Source organism: Adiantum capillus-veneris, chromosome 3 (assembly GCF_014529385.1).
Source record: "Adiantum capillus-veneris isolate H3 chromosome 3, ASM1452938v2, whole genome shotgun sequence".
Taxonomy (NCBI): Eukaryota; Viridiplantae; Streptophyta; class Polypodiopsida; order Polypodiales; family Pteridaceae; genus Adiantum; species Adiantum capillus-veneris.
The window spans coordinates 88,090,570-88,107,932 of record NC_140933.1 but is presented as its reverse complement, the minus strand read 5'-3'; the positions used below and the strand labels follow the sequence as shown (position 1 = coordinate 88,107,932).

Below are 17,363 nucleotides of genomic sequence, written 5' to 3'. Positions count from 1 at the left end.
AAACTGAAACTTGGCTAACCTGGTCATCCGACTGCCACTAGTTGTCATAAAATATGGAAGAAAAAACTCCTTCCAAACCGGCTCATAGCCATATCTGCTTCGCGAGAGCGAGTTGTTGCATATGCATATACGCCCTCGTGTATCCTATACACTCATTTGGTACGTAATGAAATAACCTGCAAACACATTGCCTAGTCCTTCCCAATTTTGTATGCTCATAGCATATGTCAAACGTGGGGAGTCTCAAGGCAAGATGCAAAAATGAAATCCTTGCTTCATATAACTACGTCTGGCCTCATTTCCAACAAACGCTATTGGCGACAGATGTCATGGCAAAGAGAGTCAACCTTGTCAATCATGTACCAAGAATGGAACTTGTCTACTTGATTGAGAAAGAGAAAAATACTGGCAAGGTATGTATGCGTACTTGCTTAGCTTGATTACTGTTGTCCTTGACTGTATAGGTTTGTCGTGAGCGACTAAAAATGCGGACAGACTTTCCCTAGGAACCATGTTCTTAGCAAAAAGTCAAATCCAAAATAAGCAGCGTCGCAATTTGTAACAAGTGGTCATCCATGCCGAACACCTTTGCCGCCTTCAACAAGTTGAGCAATAGGCCGTGTCTGTCTCGAGTGCGGCTCGTAGCCACAGTGCGTCTTACGCGATCAAGTAAAAACTCCATAGTGCATGTTGCATGACCATGCATCCTAGGCGGTTCATATCCTTGCCAATATACCGTGCTGAGTCTTGAGCCTTGCTCGTGCACGTAAGAGCTTATTGTATTCTTAACCATGGTCATATGTGACCCATAGAAGTGCATACAATCACATACATAAAGCTATGAAAACCTCACTAACATGCAATCTCAAACCTAATAATTATTGCTTGTCCTTAGCCGAGGTCAATCACATCCTTCGAATTCGCGTGCCGGCTCTAAGTGCCTTGCCGATGACCTTGCAAACGGCCTTTGGTGATCTTTCATGCCGTTGCATGCTCTGCATCCCTGGTCCACTTGACGAGGCTCTCGCAGGACCATGCATGATACGATAAGTGTGCCGCCTTTTCTTCTCTGCGAGGCTGCCGTCTGGCCCAACGGGCATGTCGTCCCTGATTAGCCCTTCTAGCGATGAGTCATACATGCCTTGCCGCCTATGGCCTCTGTCAATACCCATAATGGAGAGAACTTCCCAATCCGCCCCCCTTGGGTGGCTCCTCAGGGTCGCCGCCCCACCAAGGGTAGCTCCTTGGGCACCCCATGGGTGGGACGGGCTACTAGGGGTTGCCCATAAGGCACCCTTGGGCGCCCACATAGCGACAAGAGCCCCAAAAAAATAAAAAAATAAAATTTTTGCTACAACAATGGCATGCCGATCTGTGCAGGCAAGGAAGGCGATCTTCTACGCCTGGGTGATCATCATGCGGTCGAGCAGCAAAAGAAAAATTTGCTACTCAGGCCAGTGCGCATCCATAGACCCTCGCCATGCAGGGTGTTGTGCAGGTTGAATTCGGCTCTTCCTCCCCCACAAGCCCTTGTGCCCACGATTTTACCTGCCGAGTCTGAGCATCCATGCAAGCTTTCGAGCACGCCATAGAATCTACGGTTTTTTTCCTGTCGTACCTTCATGCAATTCCATGCACAAATTTCACCATGGCTGCGAGAGAGATTGAGAGGGATTCCTTGCAAGAGAGATCTTCGAGAGAGAGCGAGAACGAGAGGGAAAGAAAAGACCATGCTTCTTCCCCTCCTCCATGCCTCCTCCTCCCCTGAGCTCTGATACCAATGTTAGACCGCGGGGGACTGGACCATGCAACTCTCCACCCAGCCACTCCCTATATAGGCCCTGCCTGCTAATTATAGAGATCCCCTTGACCGCATGTCCGTCCCGGCCCTTGGCCCGGCCCTTGGCCTGACAGTGGTGATGGCTATGGGGTTGGCAGAGCAAAAAGTGATCAGATGTTATCTCAACAATATATTCTGGAAAAATAAGTCGAAGCAAATCTGAAGGGTAGTGACTGCAACAAGACATACATGAACATGGGCCCAATGTTGACCAAAATTTCCTACGAAGCACTAGGAATGATTGATCAACTACTGTTGGAGCTACTACACAAGGCCAGGCACTCCATCAGATCGGTGGGAGGATCTTCTTCAACACAAAGAAAAGACGAACAAGAGGACAAAGCTCCAAACCAAAGATACAGAATTCCAGTCAACATCTAAAGAGGAGGATATTACCATCCCCTTGGTCAGGAACAAGAGTAGAATGAACGAGCAGATACCAAAGATGTAGACCCAAAGGTTCATGCAAGAAGCTTAGCGACTATGAGAGGAGAGGCTAAAGAAAATGACTTAAGAAAAGAAGGTCGAAGACACGGGCTCAGATGCCGATGACGAAGATGATTTAGAGCTTGATAAAAAGTTAGAGAAGAGAAAGACTGAACAAATAGAGAAGCTAAAGAAATACAGACAAAGGAAGGCTGCGAAAGAGGTAGTGCTCGTTGGCACGTTTAAACAGCACATCCATGAAGTGCTAAAAAGGAAAGCCAAGTAGTGAAAGGGAGAAGATTCAAAGAGAAAAAAAGTGGATGATTTGGAGTCTCCAAAAGACTCTCCAAAGGGCCATGGAACCACCCAAGATCAACCGCCAAAGGAGGAGACGGATGCCGACCAACAAAACACTCAGATTGAGATAGAGAAGCAATTCTCACCAAAGTTGACAACACCACCTCCTACTGATGGGGACAAAGAAGAGACTGACAAGACAGGTACAGATCAAGAGCAGGCTCCTTCTTAGCCGAAAGACTTGGAGAAAGCTAATGAGAGCCAAGAGAAGACAGAAATAGCTGAAGAGGTCAAAGAAAAAGCTACAACAGAGCTACAACCAAATGAGAAAGAGGAAGCCATAAATATTGATCAACCCCAAAAAGATGAAGGAAGAGACCATATGCCGGATCAACAACAAGGCAAAGAATTAGTAAACAGTGAAGGCAGAGTTGGCTCATGAGAAATATGACTGCCAAATCATGACAGCACGCCACATGGCCATACAAGCTCACAAGGATCAAGAGATCAAGGCATTAAAGGAACATATGGCAAAGGATTAAGCCAATCTAGCCACCCTAGCTGAAAGACATACACAAGAGCTTCAAGGAAAAGAGATAGCCATCGGTGACTTGAAAGAAAATACAATGGTACTCGCTCATGAGACACTTGCCCTGACTATAGAACCTGCAAGAGTAAACCTTCCACCAATGGATCTACCAAGTACGTCCATTGAGGGTGGGCTACATGATTTTGGAGACACTGAGGAGCTAACATATGTGAGATAAGAGATAAAGAAGTGGATAGCGGAGATTACAAACCCTTCACACAAGGAATTTATGTTCTACAAAATCAAGGTCTTGGAATCGTCCGCTCTACTAATGATAAAGCTTGATGATGTGGTCAAGAACTTTGGCCATGAAATGATAACATTGCCACTGATGAAACAAGAAGCTCTATTGTGAAAGAAGAAGCTATTGTTAGCCCTCAAGCCCAATCAGAGTGAGGATTATAAAGATGTACCAACCACTGTAAACCAAGTGCTTGCCATTTTGGAGAATCAACCATTATGGCACAAGAAGTGGTTTGAGAAGAGACCACAGGATGAGACGGCCCGACCCTACTTACTGCCCAATCCCTAGATGGTGATGTTGGGAAAGCTATGATACATAGGAAAGTAGGCAACCTTCAGTCCTTAATTATCCAATATTGTCAAAGCCAATCAATAACTACATGCCAATGGAATCTTACATGGTGTATACCTTACAGACAATGATCACTCAAGGATATCCCCAACTTAACCTACCAGAGGTTGGTAAAGATAGCCAAAATGATCATTACATGCATCACAGTTGTTGACAGGTCAACCTTTCAACAACACTTCCACAAAGATTCTCTAAAGATTCCATATGAAGATGAAGATAAAGTGATGAAGATGAAGATGGATGTTGTAATGTGAAGATACAAGCTCATGGACATCATCAAATATCCCGTTATTATCATTTTGAGCCATTACGACCACTTTTGTAATGTATACAGGAACTTCATATTTTAAGTCGGCAATTGTATTTTGGCCACAGATGCTTGTTGGATGAGCAAAGCCAGCTCACGGTGTTGTAATTAAGCTCTATAGAAGCCTAGGGACAAATCAAGTCATTTTGGCCAGACATTAGGTTTTCTAAGGTTTAGTATATAAACCAAAACCTAAAGCTTTGAAAAGGACTTCTAATAATCTTATCTTCTGTGTTGACTGGGAGACTACGAGAGAGTGAGAGTGTGTGTGTGTGTGCTACAAGAGCTACGTTGGTCGGAATCACAAACGAAGAGCAGCAGTGTGTTGCCCACGAGAAGAGCTACGCGCTAATGCTTACATCACGCGTGTTCGTCTGTGTTTTGGTAGATTCACCCACGAGCTACTTTTGGAGTTTTGGTGAGTAAACGTTGTCCGTTTTTACATTTCAACATATCCATGTGATCAGAGCAAGTAGAGCTACACATTAGACATGTTAGATTTTATAAATAGTGACCTGTAAAATCCGACCAGACATCCTAAGCGTTTTCTGCACGGAGGGTATTGGGTTAGGATTTTTGGTTAGAGACCTTAGGGATAGCGGCCTTCGAGTGTGTGTAGGACTTCCCTTGAGTTTCGTGAAGTTTCGAGATCGTTTGATGGCCTTTTGGCTTGCGGTAGCATCATAGGAGACTCTCACATTCACAGGCCAATGGCATGTAGATTTGATATCTCTGTAGGAAGTAGTCATTAGTCGGTTGAGTAGAGGTTGACACCCTTTGCTTGCTTCCACGCGCCTGCGGATCAAGCTTCATCCTCAGTTGACATTATATGTTAGGTGAGTTCTCGCTATGCGACATCCGTCGCGGCGTATCCGCCAACATTGGCACCGTTGCCGGGGACGAGGGCCCTAAGTAGGTGACCGAGACTAGTCCTTGAGGATAGAGGTCTCTCTAGCTTGCCAGAGTACTATTTTACATCCAGATAGGATCAGAGGGTGGTGGACTCTCTAGGTCTTAGGACGAGTCTAGGGGCATGTGTCTAGCCTGGATCTTCTTTCTTAGGTAGTATTAGATAGTAGTAGGTTTGGTGTAGAGAGTAGGAGTTGGAGTGGTAGATGTGGTGGTAGGTTGACTTGAGAGTCCGTGTGAGGCCAGGAAGCAACCAAGACATCAAAATCACCATCTCACATAATGAGTAGGAGTAGGGTATGTAGGATATCTTGATTGCTGATCTAGAGTACTTTATGCATGTCTTATTTGTTGTTAGGCTCATCAGAGAAGTGGAAAACGCTAAGTAGGAAAGATGGTAAATTGTGTTTGGAAGCTGATTTGAAGTCCAAAAGTTTCTGTGATTATTGTTGAGAGCTCTATAGAGCATAGGGAGTACTACTGCCAGAAAAAATTTGCATTTTAAGACAGTAGACATCCTACACGTAGGATGTCTCCAGGGCACTTTTGGTAGCGAATTTGGGGAAACTGAGGTTACCAATGGGTTCAGAGGGTAGGTTTTACCCTAGTAACATATTGACTTGAGTGTTTTTCCCTATTTTTGTTGTCCAAAAGCCAAAAGGAGGAGTCAAAAAACGTGAAATTTCAGAAAAGGCTTAAATTGAGTGATTTCTGCATGTTTTTACAAGTGTGAAGCATACTTGCACTTGCTGAGAGCATAAGGAAGCATCAGGGACACTTCAGTCTGAAAAATAAAACAGTAGACATCCTACACGTAGGATGTCTACATGGTGATTTGGGCATTTTTTTTGAAAATATGAGGTTACCAGTGTGTTTAGAAGGTAGGTTCTACTCTATTTTCACCTGGAAAGTGGAAATTTGACCAAATTTTGACAGATTAAAGCCAAAAGATGAGAATTTCCAGACATCCTACCCAAACTGTGTCCAAGGCCTAATTTTGAGACCAAACCATAGGATGACTCCATAGGCATGTTCTAAATGTTGTATTGAGTGCATGTGATAAATTTCATCTCATTTGGGTCAGTGAAAGTGAAGATTAAACATACTTTAGCGTTTTTGGATGGACAAAAGGCAAAAATAGCTAGTTTTGGGGTCTTTTGACATCCAAACTCAAATCTAAGCATACCGGTGGGTTGCTGAAGACTAGGGGAATCTTTGGTCCAAGTTTGTGTTCATTCTGAGCAAAAAGACATCATACGTGTAGGATGTCTACTGCATGATTCTGAGACCAAAATTCTAATGTGACCATACCATGTTGTCATATAGTCAGCAAGGTGAATTTGGTCCAATTTGGAGTTGATTTGACTTGGGAATGCATCAGAACAGACATCAGGCTTTTGGAACAGATTCTTGATCATTTGACCAGCCTACAAGTGTCAGAATCAAAAAGTAAAAATAGCTGTGAGTTTAGCACATCAAGGGGAAGCTATAGTGCAAGTTTGAGCTGAAACAAAGCAAAAATACATCCTATGCGTAGGATGTATCAAGGTGATTTAGGACTCCAAACCAACAGGTGAACACACCACTGTGATCAGCACAACAAGGAGAAGCTCGGGTGAAAATTTCAAGTCATTCTAAGCAAAAAGACATCCTACCCATAGGATGCCTCAAGGTGAATTTTAGGTCCAATTGAAATTTTGAGCATACCAGTGTGTTGTTAGACTCTAGGGGAACCTGTGGTTCAAATTTTGGCCAAATCTAAGCAAAAAGACATCCTACCCGTAGGATGTCTCCATGTGATTTTTAGGTCCAATTGAAATTTTGAGCATACCAGTGTGTTGTTAGACTCCAGGAGAACCTGTGGTTCAAATTTTGGCCAAATCTAAGCAAAAAGACATCCTACCCGTAGGATGTCTCCATGTGATTTTTAGGTCCAATTGAAATTTTGAGCATACTAGTGTGTTGTTAGACTCCAGGGGAACCTTTGGTTCAAATTTTGGTCAAATCTAAGCAAAAAGACATCCTACCCGTAGGATATCTCCAGGTGCTAAATGAACTTCTGGGGAGATTTTGACCTTATACAATTGTTTATCATGTCCTATTAAGCTTAGCCATCAAGTTTCAAGTCATTTGGACATCATTTTCTCCTGAAAAAAGACATCCTACCCTCTGAGTGCGCTAGAAGCTTGTGCAGCCCAAATCTTGACCTTTTGGCATCCAAATTCAAATCTAAGCATAGCATTGAGTTGCTTGACTCAAGGGGAATCTAGGGTTCAAATTTTATTCAATTCTGAGCAAAAAGACATCCTACCCGTAGGATGTCTCCTGCATGATTTTGGACCCTAGACCAACATTTGACAATACCAAAGTGTTTCATAGCATCTTATAAGCCTGCCAGTCAATTTTGGTCCAATTTGAAGCTCATTTGACTTGAAACATCAAATGATAGAGTATCCAGCTTCTGAAACAGATTCTTGAGCATTTGACCAGCCTAGAGGTGTCAGAAACAAAAAGTGAGGATACCTAGCGGTTCAAAACACAAGGGGAGTCTCTGGACCAAATTTTATTCAATTCTGAGCAAAAAGACATCCTACCCGTAGGATGTCTAGGAGCTTATTTTGAAATTTTGAGCATACCAAGGTGTTGCTAGACTCAAGGGGAACCTTTGAACCAAATCTTGCTTCATTCTGAGCAGAAAAAAATTTGGGCATAGGATGTCTCCATGGGGGTTTTGGGCAGGAATTTGGGAATTATGAGACCACCAGTGTGTTCAGATGGTAGGTTTTACCCTAAGAACATGTTGACTTGAGTGTTTTCCCATGTTTTTGATGTCCAAAAGTCAAAAGGTGAAGTGAGAAAGCAAAAAATTCATAAATTGCTTGTTTGGAGTGATTTTGACATTCAAATGAAATTATGAGCATACGAAGGTGTTGCTAGACTCAAGGGGAACCTTTGAACCAAATCTTGCTTCATTCTGAGCAGAAAACAATTTGGGCGTAGGATGTCTCCATGCCAGTTTTAGGATTCAACTGTAATTTTGACCATATAGGGGTGTTCACAGTGTCACAAAGATCCCAAATCTTCTTTTAAAATTGAATTTGGACTCATTTTGACCATTCTAAACTGCATTTCACTATTTTGGCCATAACTTTCACAAACGGTATTGGATTGGAAAAGTTTTTATATCAAAACATAGCCTGAGAGCGACACTACAAATCTTAGAGCAAAACTTGAACTAAATGTATGACTTTGGCAACCATTTAGGTCAACTTTGAAAAAAAGTCGTTAAACACTAGAATGGTAACAGGACACTTTTATGTCCTTGGACACTTTTGTGTCCTGTTAAGTGACCATTTTGCTTGAATTATTTGAAGAGTATGAAAATGAATTTCTAGGTGCTATATATCCAAAAATGTGACTTATGAGCTGAAAAAAACTTAGCATTTTTTTGAGTATCGATCTCACCATTAACCTTACTCTTGCACAACATTTTTGAACCTAAACTGTGTGAAAAAACGGGTCCTGTTTTTGGCTTTTTTTCATTTTTTGGCAACGATACCACTCTAAACTTCATGTTTGTGAGGTTTAGACGGCTAGAGGTTAGGCCTTCCTAGTTCTCAACATGTTTTGATGCTTGTAGGGAGAGCTAAGTGTTAAAATTGAAAGTTATGACCAATTTACAAGAATTGCATAATCCGGTTTTTTGGCCAAAACTAGCACTTTTATGATTTTTTTGATGGCTTTCTTGATATCCAAATTCAATTTTGATTGTGTAAGTGTAATGTATAACATAAAGCTAATCTTCCTTGAGTTTTGGGGGACCTAATATGCTATATAGCATAGTATATGATGATCGTTGAGTTTTTTGATTGCTGAAGAATACGATACATTTTAGAGTAGCAAGTATAACTTTCTCAATATTGCTAGTTTCTTAGGAATTGTGTGTATTTTGTAGGTAGTGACCATATCTGATCATAGACTACAAACTTGGCTAGATATTGAGTAGTTTCTATGGGTTTTCAGAGGTCATAATGCTAAACCCAGTTTTTTCATGTTTGCTGTATTTAGCACTTTATCATTGCCCCCAAGGTTCCAATTGTAAGAGATCCAATATCCTTTTGACATGCTCCATGGCTCCTTTTGAATCAAGAGGCCCAAAGGGAGCTAACAAAACATGTATATAGTATCTTTATTGAGCGTGACTATAGAAACTTTGATGATAGGTCCGCAGAATGGCAAAAATGCAACATTTTTGTACCTTTTTTTTGCCCAAAAAAAAATTAGTGATGTAAAAGCAACCATACGTTTTGGTCACCAACCCATTGAAGTTAACGGGGCATTTTATCTCATGTCCTACAAAAATCTTCACTCTTATTTATATGCAATCAACCGTAAGAAATTGTTGTTTTGGGCAAAATGCAGTGGTCCATCAACTTTGGAGGCTTGTAGTGACCAAGGGATGAGAAAAATTACAAGTTTCTCATTTTTTCCATATGTAGTAGTTATTGAACTATAAGCTCATGAAAGGATTTTTCAAAATGAGTGGATCTACTATGGTTATGGAAATTTTTCCCAAAACCCTGAAAGGACACATTTATGTCCTGTTAGGTTACCATTCTAGTGTTAAGGCCTCAAAATTCATCCGGAAGTCAGGAGTGTCTAAATCGACAGTTCAAAAGATGTGAGAAAACAGTCTCACTGTTTTGAACATAGTTTTGACTTTTCCCTAGGAGAGGGGCTAGTGAGCCATAAGCGAGGTCATTGGCTAGAGTCAGCTAGAGTCAAACCAGGCTCTAGAACAGACCGCTCAAATCGACCTATAGCGGACACGAGTGCATGTGAGATTTTCATTATCAAGAAGCTAAAATTTGAAACCAGATTTGGTCTCTAGGCCTTCTAATTGACCATTAAAGACTGCTAAGTTAGTAGATTGAATTATCTTTTGGAAAAACCATTGGTCACCCGCGGGAAGGTGTAAAAGTTAACTACGGCCTAGTGTAAAATTTGAGCGTCCATACACAAATCTAGTAGCAGTAAGACCATACACAAGGACTCTTGATTTTGCAACAGCAATTTCAAGTTTTGGAGAACTTTAACACAAGATTTTTGCTAGCAAATCACTGCAACTTGTGCATAATTCTCTTGTGCTAGCTTAAGTTTAGTTCAGCTAAAAGCGAACTTGAAAGTCACTTCCGAGCCCACGGAACAAGTGTGGCCGTCAAAGGCACATCAAGAATTTTTGCTTCATTGTGAAAAAGTTTGCCAGCTAAATAGAATTTTGCAGATTGTGTGCTAAAGTGAACACAGGTTAGCTCGACTCAAGAATCGCTATGAAGGGAGCAGTCGTTACAGTATAGTGGTAAGTTGCATAACTTATCACAGTGCTTCCAATAGATCGAGGCCTGCTAAAAAGCTCTAGGCAAAGCAAGCCCAGTTCAGAAAACTCAGAGATTAAGGCATCCACAAAAGCTGAAGGACCTCTAGTGAAAAACACCGACACAAGGGTGCTAATAATTTTTATTAGCATTGAGGCAAGCGATTAGAGCTATCACTGAATAGGTACAAAAAGGGAGTCAAGACAAAAGCAATGGCGTCTCAAAGGAATCAGACCAGCCGAGATGAAGCTTCAAGTACATCCACAAAAATTACAAGAGAGCAAATTTGGATCTATCTGATTGGCCACTACAAAGGACTGCCATGCTATGAGGATGTCAATCGGAATTTGTACATCAAGACAAAGAAAGATACAGAGGAAACTCGGACATCTCAATATGTGGAAGTTGAAACAGCGAAGAATGTACTACACCCACATCCAGATTTCATGGAAGACTGTCTGGGATCAATTTACATGAGGCACGGAAAATACATCGACAATGAGATAGAAATGTTGTACAAAGATCAACTTACAGATATCTACACATATCCTCCAAGTAGTTTTTTGTACAAAGCACAAGATGGAGAACGGAAAATTGGTACCCTCTATGGTGACGAAGACGGTCGATACTAAAGGGTTGTCACAAGTCATGAAGTTCCTATAGAAAACAATCATTCTTTTGCAGCAGAAGCGTTTGGCTCAAGAGGAGAAGACTACATGTCTAAAGGTGGTAATGTATACCATCTCGTCATGGGTTTACCTCTAACTACGCACCTGGAAGAATTGACACCTACAGCTGTCACTACACAAATGAGTGACACACCACATGACACACAACAAGGCACAACACAAGACACCGCATGGAAAGACACGGCACAAGTCTCGTGCACCGCACCAGCACAAGACAAAGCACAAACACACCAAATTTCACAAACAGGGAATACGCCAGAAGTATCAACTATGAAGATAGCACAACTTCAAAAAGAACTAGCTCAGTCTCAAGAGCTACTTAACAAAGCACAAGAAGTCATATCATCAGGAATTAAACAGATGCCAACATCAGATATGGAACCCTCTTGGATGGGGGGAGTTCAAACTCAACAAAGAGACCCTATCTCTTGAAGAGTGGGATTAAGAAGTCCAGTTTTACAAGAAGCAGTGTCCTTTTCAGGAGCCCAAGTGGAATTTCAAGAAGCATTGGAAGATGCCGATCTGGAGGAGAGACCACCGGAAATTCACAATGCCAAATGTAGAAGGTCAGGTCAAGATGTCATTGTGGTCGACAAATACGGTAGGCACTATGAAATAGCCGATGTGAAAAATATGGATGAGTTTAACATTTGTGGGCAACCTGTAAGTCACATACTTGGACCCCGTCCAAAAGCACCATCCAAGGAAACGGAAAACAAAGATTCGGTTTGATCTTCACCCTTGGTGCAAACCTCGCCAAAATCAACTCGAAAACATAGCCCTCAGGCTATGCAAAAGCCCCAAGTCAAAGACCATACGCTGATGGAATAATTAGCATTACGACTGCTAGAAAGAATGGATAGTGATTTGATCTAGTATGCAAGCAATAATGGAAGCTATTTTCAGCTTCTCAAGGACAAGACGATGGAGGATAAAGAGACGAAGCCAGTGGATACACCTAAGTCAATCGTAATCTACAGGTACATGCATGTAACTCAGATGTCTTATTTGTATCGAGATACCATAGGAAATCATTATCAACAGTACTATGGAGAGCTGCCTCGTCCAAAGAATTCAAATGCTGAGATAGAGGAATATTGCAACCAATGTGACATCAGTCATTTAATCAAGGACTACCCAACAAAGCTCTACCTGGAAAAGAAGAAGCAACAAGCAAAAAGAAAAGTTCAGATAGTGACAACAAGGGAACGGAAGCAAGAATCCCCAACGAGATCTCCGGAAAAGAAGCAGATCTTGTCGCAGAGCACAAAAGATAGGCTCAAGACACAATTGCTTGAAGTCAAGGGTGTCAACGACATTATCATAAAGAATCAGGCTTTCAAAAAAGATCAATTGAATCAGTTGATTCAAGATCGCTTAAAGAACCTCAGTGAGGACAAGTCAAATCATCCACAATGTGATGAAGATGAAGCTCGTAATTCAAGGTTCGAGAGCAAAAGAAGCCAAGATTCTGAAGATGGTAAGTCAACCCAAGAAGAGGTGGCAGAGGTAACATCAAATCTTAGTGCCACGTCACAAGCGGAACGCATGCAAGAAAAGTCAACGAATGAAGCTGAAATTCCACAAGGAAATTCCTCTACTTTCGAATTTGCAGTGGTGGTTAAAGAAATCAAAGACCAACAGAAGCTAAAAGATGATGTAGCTGAAGTATTAGAACCCACCGAAGAACAGGAAATGACCGACTCCAAGATTGACTACCAAGGACAAGCAATGCAGGATATGAATGAATATTTTCAATTAGAGACTCTACAAGAACTTATGGAGCAATGTGAACCAAAGGCCACGACGATCGTTGCATCAGAAGAAGAGAGTCAACCTCAACATCCTGCTACACAAGCTTCAAAAGATTTCCAAGAAGAAAAGTCACCATTGAATGACCTTCAAGTGCTAGAAGAAGTAAATAGTGACAAAGAGCTTTTGAAATCTTCAATGATGGTCATCACGACTAGCTCTCAAGAAAGCCAGCCTACTACCGCTCCAAGATTATCAGCTGCCGACAAAGGCAAAGCCAAAATGAGCCCACAAATGTCCTACCAACAGAAGCAGTCCCTTAAATCAGAGTCTTCAATCCAACCCAGAAAAGTTCAAGAGAGCGCTTCTACATCAACTGACCACATGCTTCCACATGAAAGGCAGACTCCAAAGAAAATTTTTCAACCGAAATACCCTACACTGTGAGATCACCACCGCCAAAGGTTTTCAAAGGTCTACATTAAAGCTGAAGAAATAAAGGTCAAGGACCTAATATGGGTAAATGATCCTAGCCAATTGACGAAAGTAAACACATAGGATGGATAGCCTCCCACTACAGCTTAGCAGAGCAAGGCTATTATGAGGGTCAAAAGAAACTTTGGTTACCAAAACCATAGACCTCGGCTTATGCGGGGGATCAAAAAGTGTCCCCAAAAGCAACAAAGCTCATATTTATATCGCCAAAGGAGACCAACCAACAAGGCTCGCCAAAGGTATGCAGGAAATTTCAAATCCAACTGGCCTTCATACCAACATAGGACTTCATCGGTAGATAATCCCAAAAATGGCACTCTTGTACATCTCAATAGGACATCAAAAACATCATGGGAAGTGCCATCTTCAATTCTTCAAGCACAATGTTACTATCAAGGAAATCGGAGAATCTGGCTACCAAAGATGCCAGGTAAACATTCTTCAATCAGACGACTTCATCTTGAAAATAATGTCACAGGAAAAATCAAGGACAATGTCACAGTCAAGGCAAAGGATATCTACAAAGACACACTAATCACACAATGCAGATACAAATGGATGCCAAAAGAAAAACACATACCGAAGAAGATTGAAGTCATCTCTAGCTCTCAAGAAATGTCAAGACATGATGGAAAGTGTTACGGAGAATGGAGCGAGCCAATCTTCTCAACCAAGGGACCAACAGCAAAAAAAAGAAATTTTGACAACCAAGGTCACCCAAGTATGGCAAAAGAAACCAATATTGCCAGTATGGTCCTTTACAAATCCTCTCTTCGAGGATGGGAGTTTTCAATTTCAAAACCTATTCTTGATCGAAATCTTCCGAGAAGTAAGTCAAGTCGCCATAAAAATCATGGCATAAGAGTCAAGAGTCGGGCAGCTGAGCCACTAAATGAGCAAGCATCAGACCCTAGCTTCATGTCTTAATATTTTTTGTGGTCTATGATTATAGCTCAAGCTGGAAGAGTTGAGCATATGTAAGTCATGTCACTTATGCTGGATAGGTGAGCATATGTAAGTCATGTCACTTATGCTGGATAGGTGAGCATAAGAGTCGAAGTGTAATTATTTTAATCGGTGGAGTGGCGAAGTAATCCACAAAACACTCACGCACATGTACACAGTGAGGAGAGTGAAAAAACCTCGAGCATCAACAGCCCTTCTTGTGAGTAACGGCAGCTCTTGAAGTCAAATATATTTTTGCTTCTATAGCTACGTTCACTCTTGGAAGCACCCATTCAAACTCTTCTAGCACAACATATTGTTTCCCATGCATCTATCTGTGCGATCATATATAATGTCCCATCATTGGACATTTGCATTTGACACGATTTGTGTTCCACCCATGCACTTACACAACAAAATGACGATGACGAAGCGGTAACAGGTTTCATAAGCATTTGCTCAACAACAACGACTCTGACTTCAAGCTACTAACACTTATTCAATGTATATCCAGTCAATAATAGTAGCCATATGGCCATAATTACTTTAACTCAACAAAACTCGGTTACATCCAAACATAAGTACATATAGCCTCACATTTCATTGTGACTAAAGGCATTTTTTCCCACTGGGTTTTTCCCTTTAGTCCTATCCAGGTATCCAAGACCTTCATTTTGTAATATACGCCACATTTTATTTTTTATATAAACACAGAAAAGTAAACCAACGACATCCCCAAACAACTACATACTCATCAACTAGAAAATCAAAGGGGAGCGACCGAGAAAAAATTCAAAAAGGCTTTAAGTTTACAGGTACACGTGCAGGATGACACCCAAAGCACAAACAATACAGAGCTGCCAAGATAAAGAATTGCTGCAACAACAAACCTCACTCGACTTATTCACGATACAACAACAAATTGGAGGGGGAGAGCTATGGCTTCAACTACACTACATGTACAGGAAAAAGGTAACTCTACAACATACAAAGCATCTAGTAGAAGCAACTGCAACAACAAAAGCTTCAACCAACACCAAAACATGAAGCACTCATCAGGGCCACTGCAGACATAGGGTCTTGTCGAGGACGACAAGACTTCGGAGGGGGAGAGTGTTGACAGGTCAACCTTTCAACAACACTTCAACAAAGATTCTCTAAAGATTCCATATGAAGATGCTGATGAAGTGATGAAGATGAAGATGGATGCTGTAATGTGAAGATACAAGCTCATGGACATCATCGAATATCTCGTTATTATCATTTTGAGCCATTACGGCCACTTTTGTAATGTATACAGGAACTTCATATTTTAAGTCGGCAATTGTATTTTGGCCATAGATGCTTGTTGGATGAGTGAAGCCAGCTCACGGTGTTGTAATTAAGCTCTATAGAATCCTAGGGACACTCAGGTCATTTTGGCCGGACATTAGGTTTCCTAAGGTTTAGTATATAAACCAAAACCTAAAGCTTTGTAAAGGACTTCTAATAATCTTATCTTCTGTGTCGACTGGGAGACTGCGAGAGAGTGAGAGAGAGTGTGTGTGTGCTACAAGAGCTACGGTGGTTAGAATCGCAAACGGAGAGCAGCAGCGGGTTGCCCACGAGGAGAGCTACGCATTGATGTTTACATCACGCGCGTTCGTCTGTGTTTTGGCAGATTCACCCGCGAGCTACTTCTGGAGTTTCGGTGAGTAAACGTTGTCCATTTTTCCATTTCAACATATCCATGTGATCAAAGCGAGTAGAGCTACACATTAGACATGTTAGATTTTAGAAACAGTGACCTGTAAAATCAGACCAGACATCCTACGTGTTTTCTACACAGGGGGTATTGGGTTAGGATTTTTGGTTAGAGACCTTAGGGATAGCGTCCTTCCAGTGTGTGTAGGACTTCCCTTGAGTTTCGTGAAGTTTCGAGATCGGTTGATGGGCTTTTGGCTTGTGGTAGCATCATAGGAGACTCTCACATTCACAGAACCAATGGCATGTAGATTTGATATCTCTGTAGGAAGTAGTCATTAGTCGGTCGAGTAGAGGTTGGGGCCCTTTGCTTGCTTCCACGTGCCTGCGGGTCGAGCTTCGTCCTTAGTTGACATTATATGTTAGGTGAGGTCTCACTATGTTGACGTCCGTCGCGGCGTATCCGCCAACAACAGCTTTTGGAGACATATAGACCTTAGAGCACCCCTCGAAAGTATTCCTTGAAGGCACTCAAGGCATCACCTAGAACTTGGAGACAGAGATCCCCATCCGCAACATCATCATGGGAATGTATGCTCTAGTCATGTTCTTGCCTTTGGACTACATGCAACCCTTCGAAGAGACATTCATAACCGGGTTCTTTGAGATGGACTCCACCATCTTTAACCCAATGACAAAGGATCTATTGGTGCGACACATAGCCTATCAAATCATGATCCTCAATAACCCGTTCAAGGATCTAGCAGTGCAAGCAAACGTGGTGGCCAGAGCAGAGAAGTTTCAAAGAATCACCAAAACACTGGAAATGATCACATTTGACTAATGAAGCAAAGACAAAGCTTGCACGATAATGTGCAATGGCTATGAAGGAGGGAATGTTAGCAGATAGACCCAATAGGAACCCTTCTAGACGGTCACATCTTCACCCAGTTATCACTTTTTGTAATTTCATTATTTTTTTCGAGAAAGCTTGTAAAAAGAGGAACTGTGATTATTGAGCCTATCTTTGTAAAATCTAAGTTGTAGTCTCTTTTACTGAGTTTTGAACCTTATAACTTGCCAGCCACTGGCCACATGAACCCTAGGTATTAAGTTCAAATTTTTAAGTTTGAACACACACATTGTATCATTATCTAAAGTTTTTGGAGAGCTTTTGAGCGTACAACTGAGAACAGCTACTACTATCAAGCACTTTGTAATTGATTTTTTTCAATCTCTGATAATCCAAATTCAATTTCGGCAATTACATTGTGTTCCTTCTCTTATGCTTTTTAAGTTAAGTATAATCCTTCTCAATTTTATAGTAGTTTGCGATTGCTTGTCTGTGAGCTAAATCTGCTATTTTGAGTGCCTAAATGATTGTTTTTTGACGTTTAGTCCATAGAAGAGTGTTCCTAAACCATAGGAAAAACTTTCTGAATAGTTCTATTGCAGTTTTCA

The 17,363-nt window shown here is 41.5% G+C and overlaps 1 protein-coding gene across 1 annotated transcript; it reads right to left on the bottom strand.

The window, feature by feature from the left end:
* Positions 1-905: 905 nt before the first annotated feature.
* On the bottom strand, positions 906-1,310 carry LOC147461265 (uncharacterized). Its single transcript, XM_086500441.1, has one exon. The coding sequence runs from the start codon at positions 1,308-1,310 to the stop codon at positions 906-908; it is 405 nt and encodes a 134-aa protein (XP_086356567.1).
* Between the last annotated feature and the right edge of the window lie 16,053 nt (positions 1,311-17,363).

What these genes read in the sequence shown, in the direction of transcription:
- LOC147461265 (XM_086500441.1), bottom strand. Translation starts at nt 1,310, where the DNA reads ATGTGGGCGCCCAAGGGTGCCTTATGGGCAACCCCTAGTAGCCCGTCC.